This window comes from Pteropus vampyrus, unplaced genomic scaffold, assembly GCF_000151845.1.
Source record: "Pteropus vampyrus isolate Shadow unplaced genomic scaffold, Pvam_2.0 Scaffold74, whole genome shotgun sequence".
In the NCBI taxonomy this organism is placed as follows: domain Eukaryota; kingdom Metazoa; phylum Chordata; class Mammalia; order Chiroptera; family Pteropodidae; genus Pteropus; species Pteropus vampyrus.
The window spans coordinates 4,749,885-4,771,239 of record NW_011888855.1 but is presented as its reverse complement, the minus strand read 5'-3'; the positions used below and the strand labels follow the sequence as shown (position 1 = coordinate 4,771,239).

Below are 21,355 nucleotides of genomic sequence, written 5' to 3'. Positions count from 1 at the left end.
GTACTGCAAACCATACCTGTTATACTTATTCCTACTTCTACACCTTCCCTTGAACTGTCCCAGTCTTTTCCTGAATACATTCTAATCCTATTTGCTCAAGCCTCACTCCTGCCCTTCCTCATCATTCCATCCTCCACTGATGTAACCTCTCCTCTGTACTCGATATTTTAAGTCTGTACTTAAATAACCTTTCATTGTTGCTTTATGTCATTCATATTTCCAACTAGAATGATTAAATCTCTAGACAGCAGAATCTTTACCCTATACTTCCTCTATAAATGACGCCAAATTAATGCTGCTAAAAACGTAAGTACTCAGATACTTGCTATTCGACTAATATTACTTTTCCTACATTCCAAATTATTGGAAGTTAATTCAAATCAAGTTCAAGGCTGTTCTAATCTTTAGGACCTAGAAATATTCTTTTTAAGCCAGAGAATAGCACTGATCTCCCTGTCCTGGCTAAGAAATACTACTGACCAAATATTTATGCACATTCTGATAGGATACTGTCAATAGCTGCTATTGGCAGATCCGTAAAAGGTAGTTTCATGTTTGTGTATAGAATAGCTCTCAGCATTAGCACAACTGTTGCTCTAATTCACTTTCTTAAACAACATAAGAGAATTAAGCTTTTAAAAGAACTGACAATAGTATTTAGACTATCATATAAGAGATGTTGGCATATCTGGCATGGAAACGGTTACTATATTAATCGTAGTATCCTCTGGTCACTGCCTTAGTCCCGAACTAAAAGTACCCCAAAAAAAGTTGATATCAAACAGGCCAAAACAGTTACTAAAGCAAAGCAAATTCCTGAGTCAATAATATTTACACATTAGATGCCACATATTTGATCAACCCTAGACAAACTTCAATAGATTTCATTTTACTGTTCCAATATATAATCCATTAATAAAGATTAATAAAAAAGACAAAAAGGTAGTAACAGCAATAAGCAAATACTTAGGCAGTATTTACTGTATGTCAGACATTACTCTGAACACTTTAACTCACAATAATCCCCACGACCTCCAGTGAGGTAGAGAAATCACTTATGTTCCTCGTACAAATTAATCCCTTAAAATTTTTGTAAAGTATTTCAGCAATACGTACTGAAACTCTTAGTGTATGTGTGTATGTATACACACACACACACACACACACACATATATATATATATATATATCCTCTGCCCTAGCAATTTCACATCTGGAAATCTATCCAACAAAAATAAAAGTATTAACATGAAAACATAAATATAAAAGACTACTGTTGAAGAACTATTTGTAATGGTAAAATATTAAAAATAACCCAAGTGTTTGAAAAAAACATGTTACAGCCATAGTATGGAATATACATATTTAAGGAGGTAATCATATTTACAGAATATGATCCTATTTGTTTAAACACACACAGACCATGTATTTATAGAAATATTTATAGAAATACAGAGAAAGGTATACAAGAATACAAAGCAAATAATTAGAGGAAGAAATATAATTTTACTTTAGCACTTTAGTGTTTTTATTGTTACAGCAAACAAGCACTTTGTTAAGTCAGAAAAAAATGTTTTGATTTAGGAAACAATTTAGAATCTAATGACAAAGGTCGTGTAGATTACTTATACCAATTTTGTATATAAGGTTGTTTTAGTTCTTAAATGATTCTAAGAAATTACTTTCATACCCTCTGCAATCAGACATATGAGGGGGAGTGGTGTCTGAAGCTTTAGTTAACAAATCAACTTTCTTTTCTTTGAATCCAAAAGATCTAAGTCATCCTGCTGCTCTTAGATCTATACAACATGTAAAGACATTCGCTTCATAGAGGAATAACTTTCTTGCCAGAAAATATACATACTTTCAGCTCTTACTCTTTCAAGGGCAGTTATTAACAGCCAATTTCATCTCTTCAAATTATTAATATATTGGTTTATTAGGAACTAAGTCTATGAAACCGATAATATAAACAATTCATACACACAACTATTTTCTAAGTAACTAATTTCTGCCCTATAAAGTGTTCACTTTGGAAAGTATGGCTCAATTAACTTCTCTAATCTTTGGCAATCCAAAAACATTGCAAAAAAAAGCTTTGTGGTTGTACCTTTTCTACTGCAATAATCCAACTAAATATTTAAAAAGCTTTCCATCTCGTTCCAAAGCCTATAGTCAAAAACTTCAACACTGGCACTCCTAATTTAGAACTCCAAAGTTCATCTCAAAGCTGCCCACCCTTCTCTCCCATGCTACCACACTACTGGAGAGCAGCATCAACTCACACGTGGACTAAATAGTGCAACAGCCTTCTAAATTATCACCCTGCTTCTTTTACACTTCTCCAATAAATCCATTCTCCAAAAAAATTAATCACATTTTAAAAATACAAGTTGGATCACCTCCCACTGCACCTAGATAAAAATCTTTAACATGATTTACAAAGCTTTGCCATAATCTAGTCTGCCCCGCCTACCTCCCTCTCCAGATTTATCACACCATTCTCTCAAGTGGCTCAAGACCAGCTATGACCTCTAAGTCTTGCCAAGTGTGCCAAGCTCTTCTTCCTCACTTGCTGTTCCTTCCGCCTGGAACAGCTCTTCCCCGGACCCATCACAACTTCCATGGTACTCAACCTCCAGGTACCAACTTAAATGGCACTTCTTTAAGAATACTGACCACCTCCACCCCACTTCAAGTTCAAGTTAGGTCCCCCTGTCATCGTATCTTGTACTTTTCCATCTGGGCCTTTACCAGTTAGTAATTAAGTATTTTGTGTAGCATCTGGCTTTTTCTACTAGCCACATCCATTTATTTGTTCACCAGAGCACCTCTAGTAGTTAGCACAAAGGATGGCATTTTGGAAACATTAGATATTTGCTAAAACGAAGGAAACCTAAATTTAGTGGAAAAGCAAGTGTCTTGAGGAACTACAGCAGCCCCAGATCCAAGATGGCAGCCAGCAGGAGGCTAATGAAGGAGCTTGACATTCAAAAATGTGGAATGAAAAATTTCCATAACATCCAGGTTGATGAAGCTAATTTACTGACTTGGGAAAGGCTTATTGTTCCTGACAACCCTCCATATAAGAGGGACTTCAGAATTGAAATCAACTTTCCAGCAGAGTACCCACTCGAACTACTTAAGATCACACTTAAAACAAAGATTTATCACCCAAACATCGATTAAAGGGGGCAGGTCTGTCTGCCAGTAATTAGTGCTGAAAACTAGAAGCCAGCAACCAAAGCTGACCAAGTAATCCAGTTTTCCCTAGTACTGGTGAACAACCCCTAGGTGAGCACGCCGTTTGGGCCAACCTAGCTGAAGAATACTTTAAGGGCCATTATAAAATTCTGTAAGGACGCTGAAGAGCTTACAAAAAAATATGGAGAAAAGTGACCTGTGGCCTAAAATCTGCGGTGACTGATTCCAGCCAGTGTGAGCAGAGCCCCAGAGCAGTGCATTTGGACAACCTGCAAAGCAGATCTCTGTAGAAAACTGACACCAGCCACCACCACCTGGCGTTTGCTTGTGTCAGTTACTAACTTTCTACAGTTTTCTTACTCAAAAGTGGTCTAGGTAATCTGTAAAGAAAGGATTAAAAATTTAAGATGTTCTCAAAAAAAAAAAAAAAAAAATTTTCTTACTCAAAAGTGGTCTAGGTAATCTGTAAAGAAAGGATTAAAAATTTAAGATGTTCTCAAAAAAAAAAAAGCAAGGGTCTCTTCTAGGTAAGGCTCAACTGGCTTCTCAACAACTGAATCGAACTCCTGTTACTCCAACAACTTGAAATGAGATACTTTCATCATAGCCATCCCTCTAGAATGGTCTCATTTCCACTCACACAAAAAACAAACCTATATCACAGTCTGTACCCGAGGTATAAAACCATTTTTCCATAACCACTTACAAAGATTAACCTTTCTGCTCCCATGTTCTACTTAACCAGACTCCAACAGAGAAATATAAGCTAATCAAAATCAGTTCAAAAATTACATGGGTATATGGCATCCCTGTAAGTTCCTGGGGGAATAGAAAGGAAAATATAGGGAAAACATACAAGGAAAACTATTTAAAGTATTTAAAAGGTATTTCTTGTCACAATTACATGGTGTATTTGGTCACCCATCACTTAGGCTTTGAGGCAAATTTAACTGCGATTTGGGAAAATTTAATTTTACTGAAATGACTCAGTTTTCAATGGAATTCATGGTAAATCTGTTGTAACTGCTATTTGTCTAAAAAAAAACAGAGCATAACATAACAGTCTAAAAGAAAGGACAGGAATACTATTCCAATATTTGGGATTCTCTTCCCTCTGAAGCTAAAAAGTGTCCAATTTTAGGCAAGAAAGGACCTAGATGTTACATGCCTAACACAGTGCTCTAGACTTTTTAATTCCTTGGAGGCTATCTTTACAGATCAAGAAAAGTAGGATCTAGAGAGGAATACAATATCAAATAGGAAATTAATGCCTAAACGCTTAAAAATAAACTTTAATGCTTAAAAAAAAACTTCAGCATACAATACCCTTTCCTGGAAATATAAATTAGAACATAATACCCATTATTAAAAACTGTAAAAAATAAAAAGGGGGAGTGAGGTGTAATGAAAATGTTTTAAAATTGATTATGAGGATTGTTACACAAATTGTTACACAATTGTGACACAAAAACAATCAAACTGTACACTTCAAATTTCATCTCGATATAGCTGTTAAAAACTATAAACGCAATCGAGAAAGGGACATCAAACTTCAGTTTGGGGATCTGAAATGGGTTTTCTGGGGAAGCATCTGGATTAGGTCTAAACCAAGGGGTAGAAATATGACAAGTGGAGGGAAATGCTGTGAGCCTTCTAGGTAGAAAAGATCAGGCTAACAGGGCAATCTAGTTTGGTTAGCAATCTGTTTAAGAAGCGTGACAAAGGTCAGGGTAAAAAACGCGCCTTCGAACAGATGCCCGTGAACGGCTACACTGAGAACCTAGAAAATAATACCAAGCTGCTTAAAGACTTTGTCCAAGAGAAAGACAGTGGACTAAAAGGTATCTCTACGTACTCAAAAAGTAGACTTTTTTACTCTAACAAAGGAAGGACCTGAGTGAGTCACGGTTTTTTAAAGCTATGTCTATACTGGTCCCATAAGTTACTATAGATTCTAAAAGTCAAAGTGAGTCCCTGAGTCATTAATAATTGCAACCAACACCCTGGCTGGAATGTATTACTGTGAAAATGGATGCGCACAAAACAGCAGAGAATGACCCAACATAGTTTAATATACTGAAACGATATGAAGAAAACAAAATGAATGCAAAGGTTATCGAGAAAGCATCAATTTTACGAAAAGCTTTCTGATATATGTCTGTCTCACTCCAATCCCGAGATCCCTGGTCCATCCGGAGATTGACCCTCCGGCTCCCTCTCTTCCGGGCGCCGCCCCGCCCCCACGCACGTGGGACTCCGTCTGCTCCGCTGTCCTGCCACTAACAGACGCCTGAACCCGTTCAATTTTTATTAAGTGCTTGCTGTGTACAAAACTCTGAACGCTGTGTTGGGCTCAAGAAACGTCAGTATGCCCTGGGCATGGTCTCTGCCCGCTCAAAGACGACGATCTATCCTACATCCCAGGTCTGTATGCTTTCTCTCCAGCTCTTACCAGTACCCTCCGTTGGTTCGAGTACCCGCTCACAGCCTTCGCTTAGCCGGCGGGCCACCGGGAAAAGGCCTCGCTCCCTGGCGCAGACCCATACGGCGGGTCACGGCCACTAGTCACCTGGCATCCGGTGGGGAGGGGGTCCTCTACCCACCAAGCCTTCGGTTCGGAAAGGAGGAGACTCCCTGACCCGCGTTCCCCAGCTTCAAGGGTGGCAGACCCGAGCAGTTGCTACCTCCCCACCCCTCGTGCACGCGGCCGGCCTGGCCCACACTCACGGCGTGCAGCGGTCGCTGTACTCATTAGCTATGGTCTCGATGCCGCCGGCGCGTGCCACAGCAACGTAGCAGCTCTGGAAGCCCAGGTCTATGCCCACCACCGACATGGCGCTGGCTGCAGCTCGGGCTCGAGCCCGGGTCCGGCCGGCGAGACAGGACACGGACCCCGGCGGGGCTGGCACGCGTAGAGCGGGCCGCGTGGGCCGAGGGACAGGTGCTAGTGAGGTACGTGCGAGTGTCCACGCGAGCGCCTAGGTCCTCGGAAATGGGACCGCAGCGGAGCGCGCTGCTCAGGCCGGCTCCGGCTCAGCGGCCGCAGAGAGAGCGCCGGTAGCGGGGGCGGAGAAGATCTCGAAAGATCTCGTTGCGACGAGAGTAAAGCCGCAGAGCGATAACTGCGAAGGAAAGGAATGTTCTCGCGAGATCTGGGCTCAGACGCTTTTCCTTTTGAGGTCCCGCCCCCAGGTACGTACAAGCGTACGTCATGTCCCGGCACGATAACTTGGGAAAGGATACAGGCGGTGGAAAGATGTATGAGAGGCAGAGCTGGCCAATTGAACCTGCACACAGAATCCGCCACGGGGGCTTTCCACGGCGGCAAAGAACAGTGAAGCACCTCCCCTTCCAAAAGAATGAAGGCTGGCTGGAAGCGCATTTGGCCTACTTCCGCCGTTTTTTCTTTATCTCCAAAGAAACTTCCGGTGGTGGGGTTCCCCCCCGCCGGAGCCCCACCTTGTATTGGGCCCCCAAAATGGGAGGGCGAGCTAATCTTCCAAGTCCAGAGGCCCCTCACCTCTACCCTCGGGGTGGGTTGGATGGTAGAGGTGAAAGCCGCCGTTGGAACCCGGCCCCGAGTAGGGCCTCAAGTCGAGCTATGTCAAAATCAAAGACAGCGCCCTCTCAGGCAGGAATCCACTCTCAGTCTAACCGCCTTGCTTTTTTCCCTTCAACCTTGTCGCACCGTTCTTTAAACCACTCATGTCCTTTGTTCAGTCTGCGGGGTTAAGCCTTTTAATCCCCAATATATTCCAAGCCCCTGTCTTGAGCTGAATGCGAGGGGCACATGATACGTTACCTAGGTGCGTTCAGGCCAGCCAGTAAGTGATAGAATTACAAAAGCTAATGAATATTTAAGTGCCTCTCACTCACTTAACATGGGCACCTGGGAGAGCAAAGAGTTGCTGAGAGTTACGGCGTGTTCCAGGTGCGGAGGGTAAGCCAGCTTGTGATCAGGAAGCAATTTTATGTAATAAGCATTTCTGATAAATTGCTTAATGAGATTTCAGAAGAAAGGGCATCTGAATCTCCAGTCTCCAGTAATTTGTTGTGATTTCTTGTTCTGAATAATTATGATTCTACTATTAAGGGCCCCTAGCAAAAAAAGCTTTTTTAAAGAAAAGTTCCATTGACCTTAACTTGCCTCTATTTCCAATTGTTCTCCTTCCTAGGAGGATATAAGTAACACCAAGGACAGTATTGGCCTTAGTTATGATGGTTCCTGTCTCCGTCTGCTCTAGGTTATTAAAGACTGGGCAAATAGAGGCCATCCTGCCCCAGGCAGAAATGTTTAATCCACCTAAAAAATCACTGCATCTGGGTTACAGACTCTGCCTCCCCAACCTTTAGCTAAACTAGCAAAAAGCACGCCCCTATCTCTTTATGTTCCAGTTTCATATCTACTTGCCTTATTTGCCTTGGCAATGCTTTCAGTTTAAAATACCATCAACCCTATCAATCTTTTTACGGATTTGTCCTTCTCAAAATAAAACATAAGTAAGTAACATCAGTCACAGAGAGTACTCATCCTGCTATAAATAGTTTCCTGGATCATCAAACTTATAGCTCAAGAGGCTATTCTGGGTTATTTAAATAAATGAAGTCAGAAACAGTTATTTAAGAATTCTGAAGAATCTTAATGACAAGTTTCCAAAAATCACAATCGTGAAACAATGAAGTTGCCAGAATAATGTTGGAGGCACTGCGGTGGTTGGAGCACAAGTTCTTTTCATTCAGCAGAGTATTTTAGAAAAAGGAAGTGGTCAAATGCCTTTTACTGGTGGGATGATTAATTTAGTTCCAAGCAATCAGGAAAGTGTTTGTTTGTTTGTTTGTTTGTTTGTTTTAAAATACAGTATTTATAGGCTGCTCACCATGAGAAAAAAGGTTTTCAGTCATTTGAGAATTCATAATCATCCCTACCAACTGTCCTACAGAATCCTGTCCTACACTCTATAGCAGTTTCTATAATTCTTTGCTTCAGGAGGAAGCTACAAACTCAGAAAATGGTGTTTTCTGGTCTCCCTGATATCATAATGAGTGGACCAGTGCCTTTAGTCAAACCAGCACTTCTTTCTAACACTCTAAAACTCTAATAGCTCAGTAATAATTGTAGTTACTTTGTCTCTAGCTCCTACAGTATGTGCCAGACATTTTGCTGAGTGATTTGAATGTCATAATTCATTTAATCTTCATAGCAAACCCATTAGGTAGGTGTTGTTTTCCAATTTTATAGTTGAGGAAACAGCCCCAGTGAGGTTTGGGAATCTGTTCAAGATCACGCAGCTTTTAAAACTCTGACTTCAACATGGACCTCCTACAACTACACCACTACTTTATTTAATTTCATGTTCCTTCTAGAGGTTCATCAAAGTAATTATGGGAAATACAAAAGAGTAAGAGTCTATAGCCCTGCCACCCTGAATGCACCTGATCTCCTCTGATCTTGGAAGCTAAACAGGGTCGGGCCTGGTTAGTACTTGGATGGGAGACCACCTAGGAAGACCAGGTGCTAAAAAAGAGTAGGAGAAATAATTCAACTAGAGTCATTCACTGCTGATATTTTGAAATACTTTCAGTGTTTTTGTTACATATGGTGGTTGAATTTGGTTGTGCTTTTTTTAACATTAAGTTAAAGTGTGTCCTCCAGGATAGTGTGCCAGGAGATATTAATAGGTTAACATTATCATTTTAAAGGCTCTGAGAAGTCCTGTTTAACTTTGTTTAATCAGAAATATAAGTATAAATATAAGAAATACTGGTTAAGGAGTAATAGAACACAATTTAGACTCCTGCTTTTTCCCCTCAAGCATTTTTCTGATTATAATGCTCTTCTGATATAAAAAAAAAAAAAAAATCATCACAATCCACTTCTAACTCCAAATTGCCTAAATCTTAGGGTCCTTCCTCACTCTATAAAATGGTTGGCTTGCATTGTAGCACTATGATCTAATTCTGAAGTCCCTCTCCAAAGCCCCACTTTTTGCCCTTTTTCAGGCTGATTACACTATAACATTTGGCCTGCAGTATCAGGCCCAGCCCTTTCCCTCTATATAATGTTAAAATATTGGATGAACTTTGCACAGATTTCTCCAAGTCAAACAAGCTGATATGATCATGAATATTTAACCCCTTCATCTAGGTCCCTTGATCACTAAAAATTTCCCTGGCCTAACTCACAACCTCCTTATCCATCACTCTCATCCTCTTTTCATTCAGTCCCAGACCCAGCCTTTTTCCACCTCCAGCAGCTGGCATTCCAACTCCACCCCAAAGTCACACTTGTTGGTGTGGTCTGTTGAGAGTGGAAACATGACTCTGACCTGCTCAACCCAGTTCTGCTCCAGCCTGTCCTTTCCAAAGTGTGGAGGGAACCGGCACCCTCACTCCCTCCCCCAGGGAGCTATCCTGCCATAGTAGCAGTTGCCATCTCCTTTCTACAAATTACAAAGCTTTCTTCACCACCTTTTGTTTTAACTATCTAATTCATCAGAACTCAGTATATCCTGTACTGGTTTCCCTTAGGCTGAAAACAGCTCATTTATCTCAGGACAAAATGCACTTTACTTAGTGCCTCTAAGATTCAAAGACAATGATTTTAAAAATGTCCTGTGGCCTCTGATAATAACTCACTTTTCCTGATTAAAGAGGAATTTTGAGTGTGAATATTTGTAATTCGATAAAAAATCAGTGTTACTAGGAACAATGTTACTGTGAACAAGTTCATGTGGCATTCTGCCCATACATTGCTTCACAACCAAAGCAAGACCATTTATTTTCTTGTTGACATGTAGTTAATGTTCAAATGCAGTGTGAGGTAAAAATCTAAATATATCACAGACGATTACAGTTTGACACTTGGGTGCCAGCAGTGCAAGCTCTAACTCAGTGGAGAGTGACTAACATATTTTCCTGGCAATGGCACAGGAATCCATCCCTTTGGCAAAAGGCAGCAGTAGCAGCAGCAGCAGCAGCAGCAGCAGACTGAAACAAGAGAAGAGGTGATCTGAGCTCACTGGAAGCATCACAGTTTCTCTTCCAGGCAAGACAAAGACAAGCCTGGAAAAGATGACCAAAAGAAGCTTCCACTATGAAAATATTTTGAAACAAAAAGCATGATAAGAACTTTACGTATTCTTGAAATGCTTGGAAAGAATGAGTCATCTCTTGGTATCCAGGGGGTATTGGTTCCAGGACCCCCATAGAAATCTAAATCCATGGAAGCTCAAGTCCCTTATATAAAATGGTAGAGTATTTGTATGTAACCTACACACATCCTCCATATACTTTTATTTTTTAAATTTATTATGATGACATTGGTTAATGAAATCCAATAAGTTTCCAGTGTACAATTCAACAGTAAGTCATATATACATATATTGCATTGTGTGTTCACCTCCCATAGTTAGATTTCTTTCTGTCACCACATATTTGATCTCCTTTACCCCATCTATCTCCCCACTCCTTCCTTACCTCTCCCCTCTGGTAACCACTAGTCTATAGCTCATGTCCCTGAGTCTCTGTTTGTTTGTCCTGTTCATTTGTTGCTTTAGGTTTATATCCCATATATGTGATATCATGTGATTTTCAACTTTTTCTGTCTAGCTTATTTCACTCAGCATGATTATGTCAAGATCCATTCATGTTGTCATAAATGGCAGTATTTCATCTCTTCTTATAGCCGAGTAATAGTCCGTTGTACATATGTACCACGTCTTCCATCCAGTATACTTTAAAACATCTCTAGATTACTTATAATACCTAATACAAAGTAAATGCTATGTAAACAAAGTAAAAGCTATGGAGATAGTTGTTATACTGTATTGTTTAGCAACCAATGACAAGAAAAAAAGGCTGTACATGTTCAGTACACTCAACCATGGTAGGCCTAACTAAATAGTACATGTCAGCAACAAGGTAACTTATTTTATAGTTATATTTTTTTGATCTGGTTTCATTCCATGGATGCAGAGCCGGTGGATACAGATGGCCCAAATGTACTCAGCAGAGAGTAGGAATGTGGTTATTAAGTCATTTTTCAAGACTGGTTTACTGGTACTTTAAGAATACTATATAGTCTATTAAATATGAATATTTTGTGTCATTTCCACTAAAGGCCAAAGTTTATTTTTGAAGAAAGAGAAGTGACCTTAAAGATTCCAGCTGAATATCCTTATGGAGTGTAACAGCCAGAACCATTGAGCAGAGCTCGGGATATCTTTTTTTATTCTAATAGTATTAGCACATATTGTGAGTAGTCAGGAAGCAGGAGTACGTTCATCTTTTGTGTGTCTACCGCCCCTAAGTGAGATGAAATCCAGAGGCTCAAGAAGGCCCTACCTGTACCAGTCTTTTAGAATGCCTGCCGAAAATGCCTCCCTTAGGGCTTGTCTCTGATATTCTTTCTCAGGGCTTCTTCCCTAAGTGTAAAATCCCCTTCCAAAATTGGGAGGACACAGTGACAATCTGGCATCTTCATGTAAATAGAACCACGTGATTGAAGAAATTTATGAATGAGCTTCTCCCTCCCCCCACCTCCCACACCCCTACCCCACTCAGCATGTACTTTCCCTAGATGAGCGTCTTCCTCTAGCATCTCCAATGGAGTTTTCTAAAGAATGCAACAGAGTTTCACATTTGAGAGTTGCTGCCTGTGAAACAAGGCTGGCCACTTGCCCCTCCTCTGTGTGCAGTAGTTCTCTTGACCAAAGGTGTGATTGCTAGTAGCAGAGCGCCATCCTATCAGAACTGCTAGAGGGAACACAGTGAAAAGAAGCTTTATTAATTACAACTGTAAAACTGGTGCCAGAAAAGACAAAGACAGACAAATAAAAGTCTAGAAACAAACCCAAGTATGAGAATTTAGTATATGATACATGGCATTTCAAACTAGGGGAGAGGGTATGGTATTGGGACACTAGCTAACCATTTGGGAAAAAACTTTAGATCCCTACCTCAAATCATATAAAAGAATATATTTCTGGTAAATCAAATATTTAAAGGTTTACAAGTTAAATTTCAAAAATAAAACCATATAATTATCAGGAAATATATATGTATATAAACAGAGAATTAACTTTTGTAAGCATAACATCAAAGACAAAAAGTAAAAGCAAAGGTAAGAAATGAATGCAAAAAAGACCATAAACAAAATGAAAGGGAACAAATGCAAAGTTAAGAAAAAAAATTAGAGATAAAGCAAAAAGATTACTGCTTGCTCTTTCAACATCACGGGAAAACATTGTCTAACGAGCCCACCTAAGGGCCCTATAATTCTTTAGGAAAATGCAGCTTTGCTTGACTTGCCATTTTCTATTGATTAGGGCCCAGACTCTATAAAATTAGATGTTAACTTATAGAAGCCTGGTAAGTTGCAAATGGTTTTTGTAGAGGAGAGATGCAAATGATGTCTGGTAGAAAACATATTCCCAGGGGTTAAGCTTTTATTGCCCTGTAGAATGATAACAAGTTTTGTATTTGATTTAGCAAACTGCATTCTTTCTTTCATTTCAGTCTTGAATTCTCCATTAAATTAGCTTTACTATGCTAATTAATGAGTTAAATAAATTAATAAGTTAATGAGTTAAATCACTTACATGTCCTTATTATACATATTTGTATGTTTTTAAATTTTTAAAAAGTATATTTTGACCTCAAAAAGTTAAACACAATTACCACATGATCCAGCAATTCCACTCCTATGTATGTACCTAAAGGAATGAAAGCAAAGACTCAAGTAGGTACTTGTACATCAGTGTTCATAGCACCATTATTCCCAATAGCAAAAATGAGAAAACAAGCCAAGTGTCCATCAACAAATGACTGGACAAACACAATGTGGTATATCTGTACAGTGGAACATTACTAAGCCATTAAAAAGGGTGAAATTCTGACACAAGCTACAATATGAATAAACGTTAAAAACATTATGCTAGGTGCAGTAAGTCAGACACAAAAGGGCACTATTGTATGATTCCACATATGTGAGATATCTAGAATAAGCAAATTCATAGAACATAGAATAGAGGTTAACAGGAGCTGTGGGAAGAGGTGAATCAAGAGTTATTTTTTAATGAGTACAAAGTTTCTCTTTGAAATGATGAAAAAGTTCTGGAAATGGATAATGGCGATGGTTGGACAACATTGTGAATATACTTAATGCTACTCAATGGTACACTTAAAATGCTAAATTTTATGTTATATTTATTTTACCACAATAAAAAATTTATTCTTGGAAAGAAATATTAATATATATAGCATCAAAGAGGTAATAGTCTTGATATATACATCATCGAGCCCTCCCTCCGCCCTCGCCCAAAAGTGCAACTGCACCAAGATCACTTGCCACAGGTATTACGCACACCTGCATCCCTACGCTGTCAACTGCTGCGAGAAGTGTGGCCACACCAACAACCTATGCCACAAGAAGTTCAGGGCCTCTCCACCACTTCCTCCACCTGAAGGGCGGCCTCCTGCCCAAACCCCTTGGCCCTGGGGCCTCAATAAAGTTTCCCTTTCATTTCCTGGGGGGGAAAAAATAGACCAAAGGTTGGAAGATAAAGTTGACCAAAGAGTAGATACGTATGGCAAACATACAGTGATCAACCTCATTTGAAGTTTTTTAAAATGCTAATTAAAATAATAACAAAATTATATTGGGAAAAAAATTGCAATACCCAGTACTGGCTAAGGTGTAAGGGACATTATGTTCTGGTTCAGTCTTTCTAGGAAGCATTTTGGGGAAAGTACATATACACTATGACGACAATCCTATTTCAATGAATATATCCTTAAAAAACAATGGGCGAGACTGCTTCCCATGCGCATACAGGAGAGGGAGCATGGTAGATGGCATAGGGCTCTGCAGCCCTACCACCGGGCTTGAATACCAGTCCTACCACGCATTGCCTGAGTGACTTTAGGCTGGTGGCTTAATCTATAAGCCTCAGTTTCCTCACATGAAAAATGGGGGTAATAATAGGACCTAACGCATAGGATCAACACGACAATTAAATAAGACAATATAAAATATACATAGCCTGATACACAACAATAGCTCAAGAAATATTAGAGATGGTTGTTATCGTTGTTTCTCTAAGAGGATATTGTGTTAAATTTTTCCCAGAATTGGTGATTAGAGCCCACAGGTGAGAGCAAAAAAGTGCTAACTAACTCACACCCTTAAGAAAATTGCCAGTAATTGGAGCCAGCCAACTCCCCCGAAAGTGGGCCGAAACAGCCTAGAGTTTGAAGCCTCTTCCCCACTCCAGCCACCCTCTAGTCTCTGTAAGAGAAGTGGGGAGGAGTGAAAGGGAGATGGTGATTTGCTTTGTGGGGAGTGCAGAATTCATGGTGAGAAGAGATTTCCTCCTCCCCATAGGAGAGGGGCGGAAAGCGCTGTCGCTTCTAGAAAGACAAGTGAGAAAACTAGAGAGAAGAGTACAAGGAGGAGAGAGACCTGCATTCTGTGTTTCACTTGACCATCTGCTGAGGCAACATGCTTGCCAATTTCTCCCCTTTGACAAAGGAGGGACATGTGTGAACAAAAAAGAACTGGAGCAAACTGGCTATATGAAAAGACCAGGAGAGAAAAGTAGTCTGGTGTGACATGGGAATATGTACTTCCCCTGGATCCACTGCACATTGGAATAGGTGGCTGAACTTGGACCATCTCACCACTCTACCCAAGAAGGCTGCTGGCTCAGAGAGGGGACCCTGCAACAAAAGGCAGCAGATGAGAAAGAATGGTCAAGATGAAGCTAGGATACCCCTCATCAGGGAACCGTGGAGTGAGAGGCCCGGAGGGGCCCTCTGGACACCTATCACATGGTAGGCATTAACATAGAGGCCCATCAGCACAGACTAGAGAAGTAAGAACAACCGACAAAGAAAGCGTTATAGAAACACTCAGGCATGTCTGAAACCTCGAGTTGAGGTTTCTATTACCTCCAGCTAAAAGTATCTTAACATACTTCTTTCTCTGTAGACTGGATCTCTCTCCATGGACTGGCTGCCCCACAGCTCAGAATGAACATGCTTCAAGCCTAGCCCTACACAAGGATAAAAATTGAAGACCTTTAGTTTTAATATAAAATTCCTAGGTAAAAGACCCTAATTGTTCCAGCATAGCCTGGAATACAGGGTCACCAACACTGAGTCTCCAAGGACTGTCATCATGAGCTATAAAGATCCCCCACAAGATGTCTCACAGTATTGACATAGTGACAGAAATGTTATGCCCCAGAGTTAGAGAGCTGAGGAATCCAAATAGGTTTGAGTGAGCTTTGAGATAAACATTATTTGTGGGGATATATGGGGAGAGGCATTCACTATACCTCACTTTCTGCAGAGTTTCACAAGGTGATGTGTAGGGACTATAGGGTTTTGGAAGGAGGAGAGGAGTCTTGATCTGAAAAGAGTTAAGGGATGTCATTGATTGCCAGAGAGAAAGAAAGAGTTGTCATGTCATCTACAGTGTAACCACCTTCCACTGCAGCCCATAAATCTTCAATAATGTCATGGGATGCTTGGTGTGGTCGGATTTCTGGTGGGCACCTGCAAGGCGGATGCAGCTTCATTCTAGGTATGACCTGGGATAGGAACAGAGATGGAGAAGAGAAGTCTGTGAGGAATTCAACCTCTAAAAGTGTAGAATGGTCTTTGAATTTAATTATCCCACACTCTGGATACTGGAGTCAAGTTTACTCAATTCTCCAAGTGCACTGATGCCCCTAGTGGGGGGAGGGGGGAGGAAACCACAAATATTTTGCCAAAAGTGCCTGATTAAATAACATGTGGTTAAATTAAATCCACTAACTACAAGTTGGAATCCTGATCCTTCACAGGATGGGATTTCTGGGCTCTGTTTCCTTATCTGAAGTTTTGCCGGTGAAATGAAAAGGTGAAGAGTTTCAAAACTCCTTTTTTAAAAGTTGATGTATAATTGACACACGGTATCTTATTAGTTTCAGATGTAAGGAGTTTCAAAACTCTTAAGTGATCTTTAGACTCTAAGACCTCCAGTCTATATTTGCTTCTTTGGGTAACAACTGGTCCAAAGAATCAAATTTCCCCAAAATCCGGTTAGAAAGGGGCTGTTTTCTCACCATGTTGATTCATATACCTGAGGCCTTAAAACTCTTAGGTGGTGGGAGCGGGGATTTCTGTGATTTCTAGGCCACATTAAGCCAAAGATGGTCTTGAGGAAGAATGGAAAAAAATGGTAAAAAAAAGAATGAGTAATTTGGAATACTACTAAAGTATCTTTAACATTTGCCGGTTTGATTTTATAGCACTAAGATTGGAAAGAGGGAGGGGCAGTTCTTTTGGGGAAGGAAACGTGGAGTATCATGTGAGACTCCTTGGACTGTTTAAAGGTCTAGGAAAGGATTCATGGTCATTTACCAGTATCATTATCACATTGCCACTGTTAAACTTTGAACAAAGGTTTATGTCTTCTGCTTTAAGGAAAAGTTCTCAAATTTAGTGCCACTGGAATTAAATGGTGACAGTTTGCTGTGGAGCTATTTTCTTTAACTGCTTTATAATCCTTCTCTTCACCACCCTGACAATAGAAGTGGGCATAACCCAGGCTGAGTCGTTCACAGTACCTCCCGACCCCTCCACACTGGGCCATGAAGACTGACCTAGAGATAGGCAGATAGATGAGCATGTGACCAAGCACGGGGTGCTCTTCGCAGAGATGTGTCTCTTGCAGCTGGTGGGGAACTTCCTTTCTTCTTTGTCTTGACAATGTTCAACTTTATCTAAGCCCTGCGTTCTTAGGAAACTGAGATGGTTAAGAAATTCCCCCTACCCTTTCACGTTTCAGCTTACTACAAAGAACCACTCTTCTTCATGCAACTTAGATAAGACTCACAGATGACTCCCTTGTTTACCTATGACAAGGCCAGACACAGACTCTCCAAATTCCCATGCATTGTCTTATAAATGATTATCTGAACTATTTTTCCCCGTGAAACTAGCTAGACACAAATGTTTCCTGTTGAGCTGACTGAGACCCCCTGATTACAAAAACAATTACAAATGTAAAATCACCCCACCTAGAAGTTGTCTACTGCTCCCTGCAAATGTCTCCACATAAAACCATCCTGCTGACACACTATGGTCTTCCGGTCTGGGGTGCTCTCCCTGTTGCAATATCCAGTTTGCTTATTTGTTTGGCTTTTGTCTTTGACATGCTGTGAATTTTAAGGATGTGTTGTAAGGTTCCACTGGCCAGCCACAGAGAGAGGTCTGAGGGAATTAGGCTGCTACACAGAAAGTAGAGACTAGCTTGTCTTGGCAAAAGACATCACAACCCTGTGTCTGGGCCCAGGTGCCTAAAGCTGCCCTGCTCTGGCATCTACTGGTATCCATTTCTTAAAGCTCTGTTTTTACAAGGTTTACTTTGATTTCAGTGTCTGTCATTTGCAAATTGAATAGTTCTGACTAATAAACTCACCACATTTAGAACTCACTTTGCAAGTGCAGTATTTTCATGTAAAAATGCTGGGTATTAAAATGCACTTTCAGGATTTATTAATGATAAAAAGCCCTTCATATTGATATTGACCAGACTTATTGTGGTGATCATTTCGCAATACATACTGTTAACGCACAAAATTCAAATTCAAATTTAAAGATCTGATGTTGTCTGTGATATTTTAAAATGTGTTATAATTAGTTAGGATTCAGTTATGGATATAGAAAATATCTACATTTCCCAAAAGAGAAGCTCAAAAATCTCTGTAGGTAGGAAGACATAATACGCATCACTTTTGTCTTGATCTCTATTTTTCATAAGGAAAGTTTTCCATAATAAAAATGAATTACTTGTGTTTAAAACGGGGGTGGGAGGAGTCAAGACCATTAAGCTCAAGTTGGAATAAAGTCATTTTAGCCTCAATACTTACTTTACAGGGAAGGCCCAGTGGAGTCGGTGGCAGCCAGAGAAATTTGATGAATAGGGGCATATGTCTGGAAGAAAGGTGAGAGCCTCATTCTGAATTTCACATGAATTTTAATAAAACAATCATCATATATTTGACCTGTCAATTAAAATGTTTGGATCTAGAACACAGAAGTTTATTATCCTCACCAGGAAAGGGAGAGAGAAAGAGAGCTAAGATGGACATTTTCATTTCAGCTGGTGTCCTTTGCGTTTGCTATATGGCATTTCTATTTGGCCACTTGTAGGCCTTTGCAAACCAGTGTGTTATTTTTCCCACTATACCTAGACTAGATAAATTTACATGGAAAGATTTTGCAGAACGAATCTGCTATAGAACAGAATGCACTTCCTTTGTTTCTACTGCTCATCATTCATTCCTTGAGGTATTTTTCGAATCCTCATTCTGGTGGGCTGCTTATTGTGGATCCCAAGTCATTAGCACCTAAAAAGGTGTCACTTTCCCCATGAGTAGAAGGATGAGCACATGTCTATAAGTAGCCAAGCAAACTGCTGATAGCAGCTATAGAACACAACCTCTCAGTACTAAGATCTGGACTTTTCTGGTTCAAAACCTACTCAAGACTGGGTATGCAATTCCTCCTTCAATACCAGCAGTCCCCAACCTCTTGGGCACCAGGAACTGGTGCTCCTATGAGAATCTAATGCCTGATGATCTAAATTGGAGCTGAGGCGGTGATGCTAGCGCTGGCAAGCTGCTGCAAATACAGATGAACTTATGCCGGCTCAGCCATAGCTCACCTCCTGCTGTGCGGCCTGGTTCCTAACCGGCCACAGACTGGTATCTGTTCATGACCCAGGGGTTGAGGACCCTTGTTCTAGACTATGAGTTATCTAATAAACTGCCAATAAATTCTTTTTGTTAATTTAGCTAAATAATTGTTTTTTATTTCTTGCAATTGAATCCTAAATGATAAAAGGGAAGCAGTCCTATGTTATTTCAAAATAAACAAAACTGGCTGGATGTGGGGGGAGAGGTGAATAATGGAAAAAGCTCAGGGATGTGCACCTTGAATAAAATATTTAACAAAGACATCTGAGAGACTCGTAGTTGGGGCTTCAGTGCACTTAGAGAACTGAGTAAATTTGACTCCAATATCCAGGGCCTGAGTCTTAGCTCTTTCACTTATAAAATGGGAATAAAGTCTACTTCCAAGAACTCTTTGGGAGCAAAAATCAGAACACCAATCTGAACCATCTTGATCACATATGAGATTTACTGAGGGGAAGCTATGATAACCCAAAGAATCAAAACAGAAAACAATCAGGTCTGGGTATGCTTTTTTCTCTGTATCTCATCTCTGCTTCTCTCAGCATATCAACTTCCTTCTCTCCTACTATAGATAAATTTGAATTACCAGAAAGGGAGCCAGCAAATCCTGGACTCACAGCTATGTCACAGCAAAGTATTTCATCAAAGACCAAGGACTCTAAGGAGCCCAAGCAGCTGTGTCTGAAGATAAGAGGATGTGACATAGCTTTCAAATGTGTAATTTTCAAGCTCTCTTGGAAAATGGCAATAATTGATGAAGGCAGCTGTCACCCCCACAGCCAGAAGTGGATGGAAGAGCCACCCTTTTTTCAGTAGAGAACCAGATATACCCCAGAGGCCCAAATGCCCTTCTCCCAGTTCCCTCTTCACAAAATAAGTGGTTGCCCTACTTGAACCTCTTCTTTATGTAGCTGTTAGTCAAATTTTCTTACCCTGCTGGAAGGAGAACTATTTTTTTCCTTGTATGCAAAGGCATATGAAGGAAGAACCCATGTTCAATTTTGCACCAAGGTAAAAAAAAAAAAAAAAAAAAAGATTAACCATAGCTACTAATCTTCAGAAAAAAGACTGATTCTGAATTCCAGGAAAAATGGGAAGATCATTCCTCTCTCGTTTTCTGGTCCTGGTGGAGCTAGTTTTTATTGAGCTCAGTTTTACAGTGCCTTGTGAAAATATTTTCACCAACTTTGGTGCAGGATCAGCTACATAATTTACTGAGCCAGGTGCGAAATTAAAATGCAGGAGTTCCTATTCAAAAGTTATTAAGAATTTCAGCAGAGCAATAGCAGAACAGTAAGCTAGTCTGGGATTTTTCTAAGCAAGGGGCTCTGCATATTGCATAGTTTGCCTGCCCACAAAGTGGGCCCTGTTCTGCATGCAGCTCTCTAACCACAGGTGCTCACAAACAGGTCATGGTTGGGGCAGGAAACAACCATCCTAACCAAAAGCAGCCCAGTCTGGAGAGATGCAACTCTCCCTGTAACACATGCCTTTTTCATCCATTCTTCCCTGAGTTCTTTGAAGACACTTGGGGAAGATTTTCGTAGAATAAAAGAATAGTTCGCTTAACGACCAGAGAAGTGTTCATTCTTGCCAGATAGAAATTACTTGCAGCTTTCACAAGGGTTTTTCATTTTTTCAGCTTCTACCCATTAAGATTTATAAAATTTAGTATCTGAATTTTAGCCCGGGCCTCTAGACAAACCTGAGGGTCCTTTAAGCCCATGGGCTTCACTGGGAAACAGTAACATCATGTGTGTGGACCCTGTGTGGAACGCTCTAGACGCTTCTGATTAATTCTTGTAGGCTTTCTAGGTGTGCAACCAAATCATCACAAATAATGTCATTTGCTTCCTCCTTTTGATTTGTTGTATCTCATTCTGTTTCACCTTTTCACATCTGCTATAATGCAGTTTCTTTAAAAATTAAATGACAAATAAATCTTAATATTGTTTTGTGGAAAACTTGAAAACTTGAGAATAAAGCTCATCTAGGAAAGTAAATGCCTAGGAGCAATAAAAACGATTGAGGGAAAAAGAGCTAATTAGGAGAGACTTGGGCCATCAGATATCAAAATAGCCTATAAAACCACAGAAATTTAAATAATGACACAAATACTGGTACAAATAGATCTTTGGGAGAAAGTAGAATGTCCAAACAAACTAAATTTGTGCATATATAGTATATTAGAGAGTGGCATTGCAAATCAATAAAAAAAAAAAAGTGATAGGTTAGTAAATGGTGTTTCAAAAATGAAAAATTAGGATTAAGACTATAACCATAGTTGCATAGTTGTAATTAAAGAATTACAATGAAATACAAGAAACTGTTTTAATAATCTTGAGACATAGGCCATTCTAAGTATTAGCCAAATCTAGAAATCCATAAAGAAAAAGATTGTATAAA

The 21,355-nt window shown here is 40.0% G+C and overlaps 1 protein-coding gene, 2 long non-coding RNA genes and 1 pseudogene across 5 annotated transcripts in view; 2 read left to right on the top strand and 2 right to left on the bottom strand.

The window, feature by feature from the left end:
- The window catches only part of HSPA4 (heat shock protein family A (Hsp70) member 4), a 38,161-nt gene extending 31,905 nt beyond the window's left edge, over positions 1-6,256 (bottom strand). Inside the window, exon 1 of the mRNA XM_011362301.2 lies at positions 5,931-6,256. Coding sequence (XP_011360603.1) covers positions 5,931-6,037 — 107 coding nt within the window. The 5' untranslated portion in view covers positions 6,038-6,256. The remainder of the gene's footprint in view (positions 1-5,930) is intronic.
- LOC105293562 lies at positions 5,374-20,952 on the top strand. The gene is made up of 3 exons (XR_895998.2): positions 5,374-5,627; positions 18,129-18,196; positions 19,521-20,952. It is a non-coding gene; the product is annotated as an uncharacterized LOC105293562 (long non-coding RNA).
- Positions 8,609-8,727, top strand: LOC111741220 (annotated as a pseudogene).
- On the bottom strand, positions 10,793-18,188 carry LOC111741138. 3 transcript variants are annotated; one of them, XR_002780900.1, is made up of 6 exons: positions 18,122-18,188; positions 15,542-15,615; positions 15,179-15,256; positions 13,570-13,729; positions 12,882-12,916; positions 10,793-11,957 (listed from the first exon to the last, which is right to left on the bottom strand). It is a non-coding gene; the product is annotated as an uncharacterized LOC111741138 (long non-coding RNA). The 3 variants fall into 3 exon arrangements; XR_002780901.1 differs by lacking the exon at positions 18,122-18,188 and adding an exon at positions 15,691-15,797 and having other exon boundaries at positions 13,548-13,729; XR_002780899.1 differs by lacking the exon at positions 18,122-18,188 and adding an exon at positions 15,691-15,797.
- Positions 20,953-21,355: the final 403 nt, after the last annotated feature.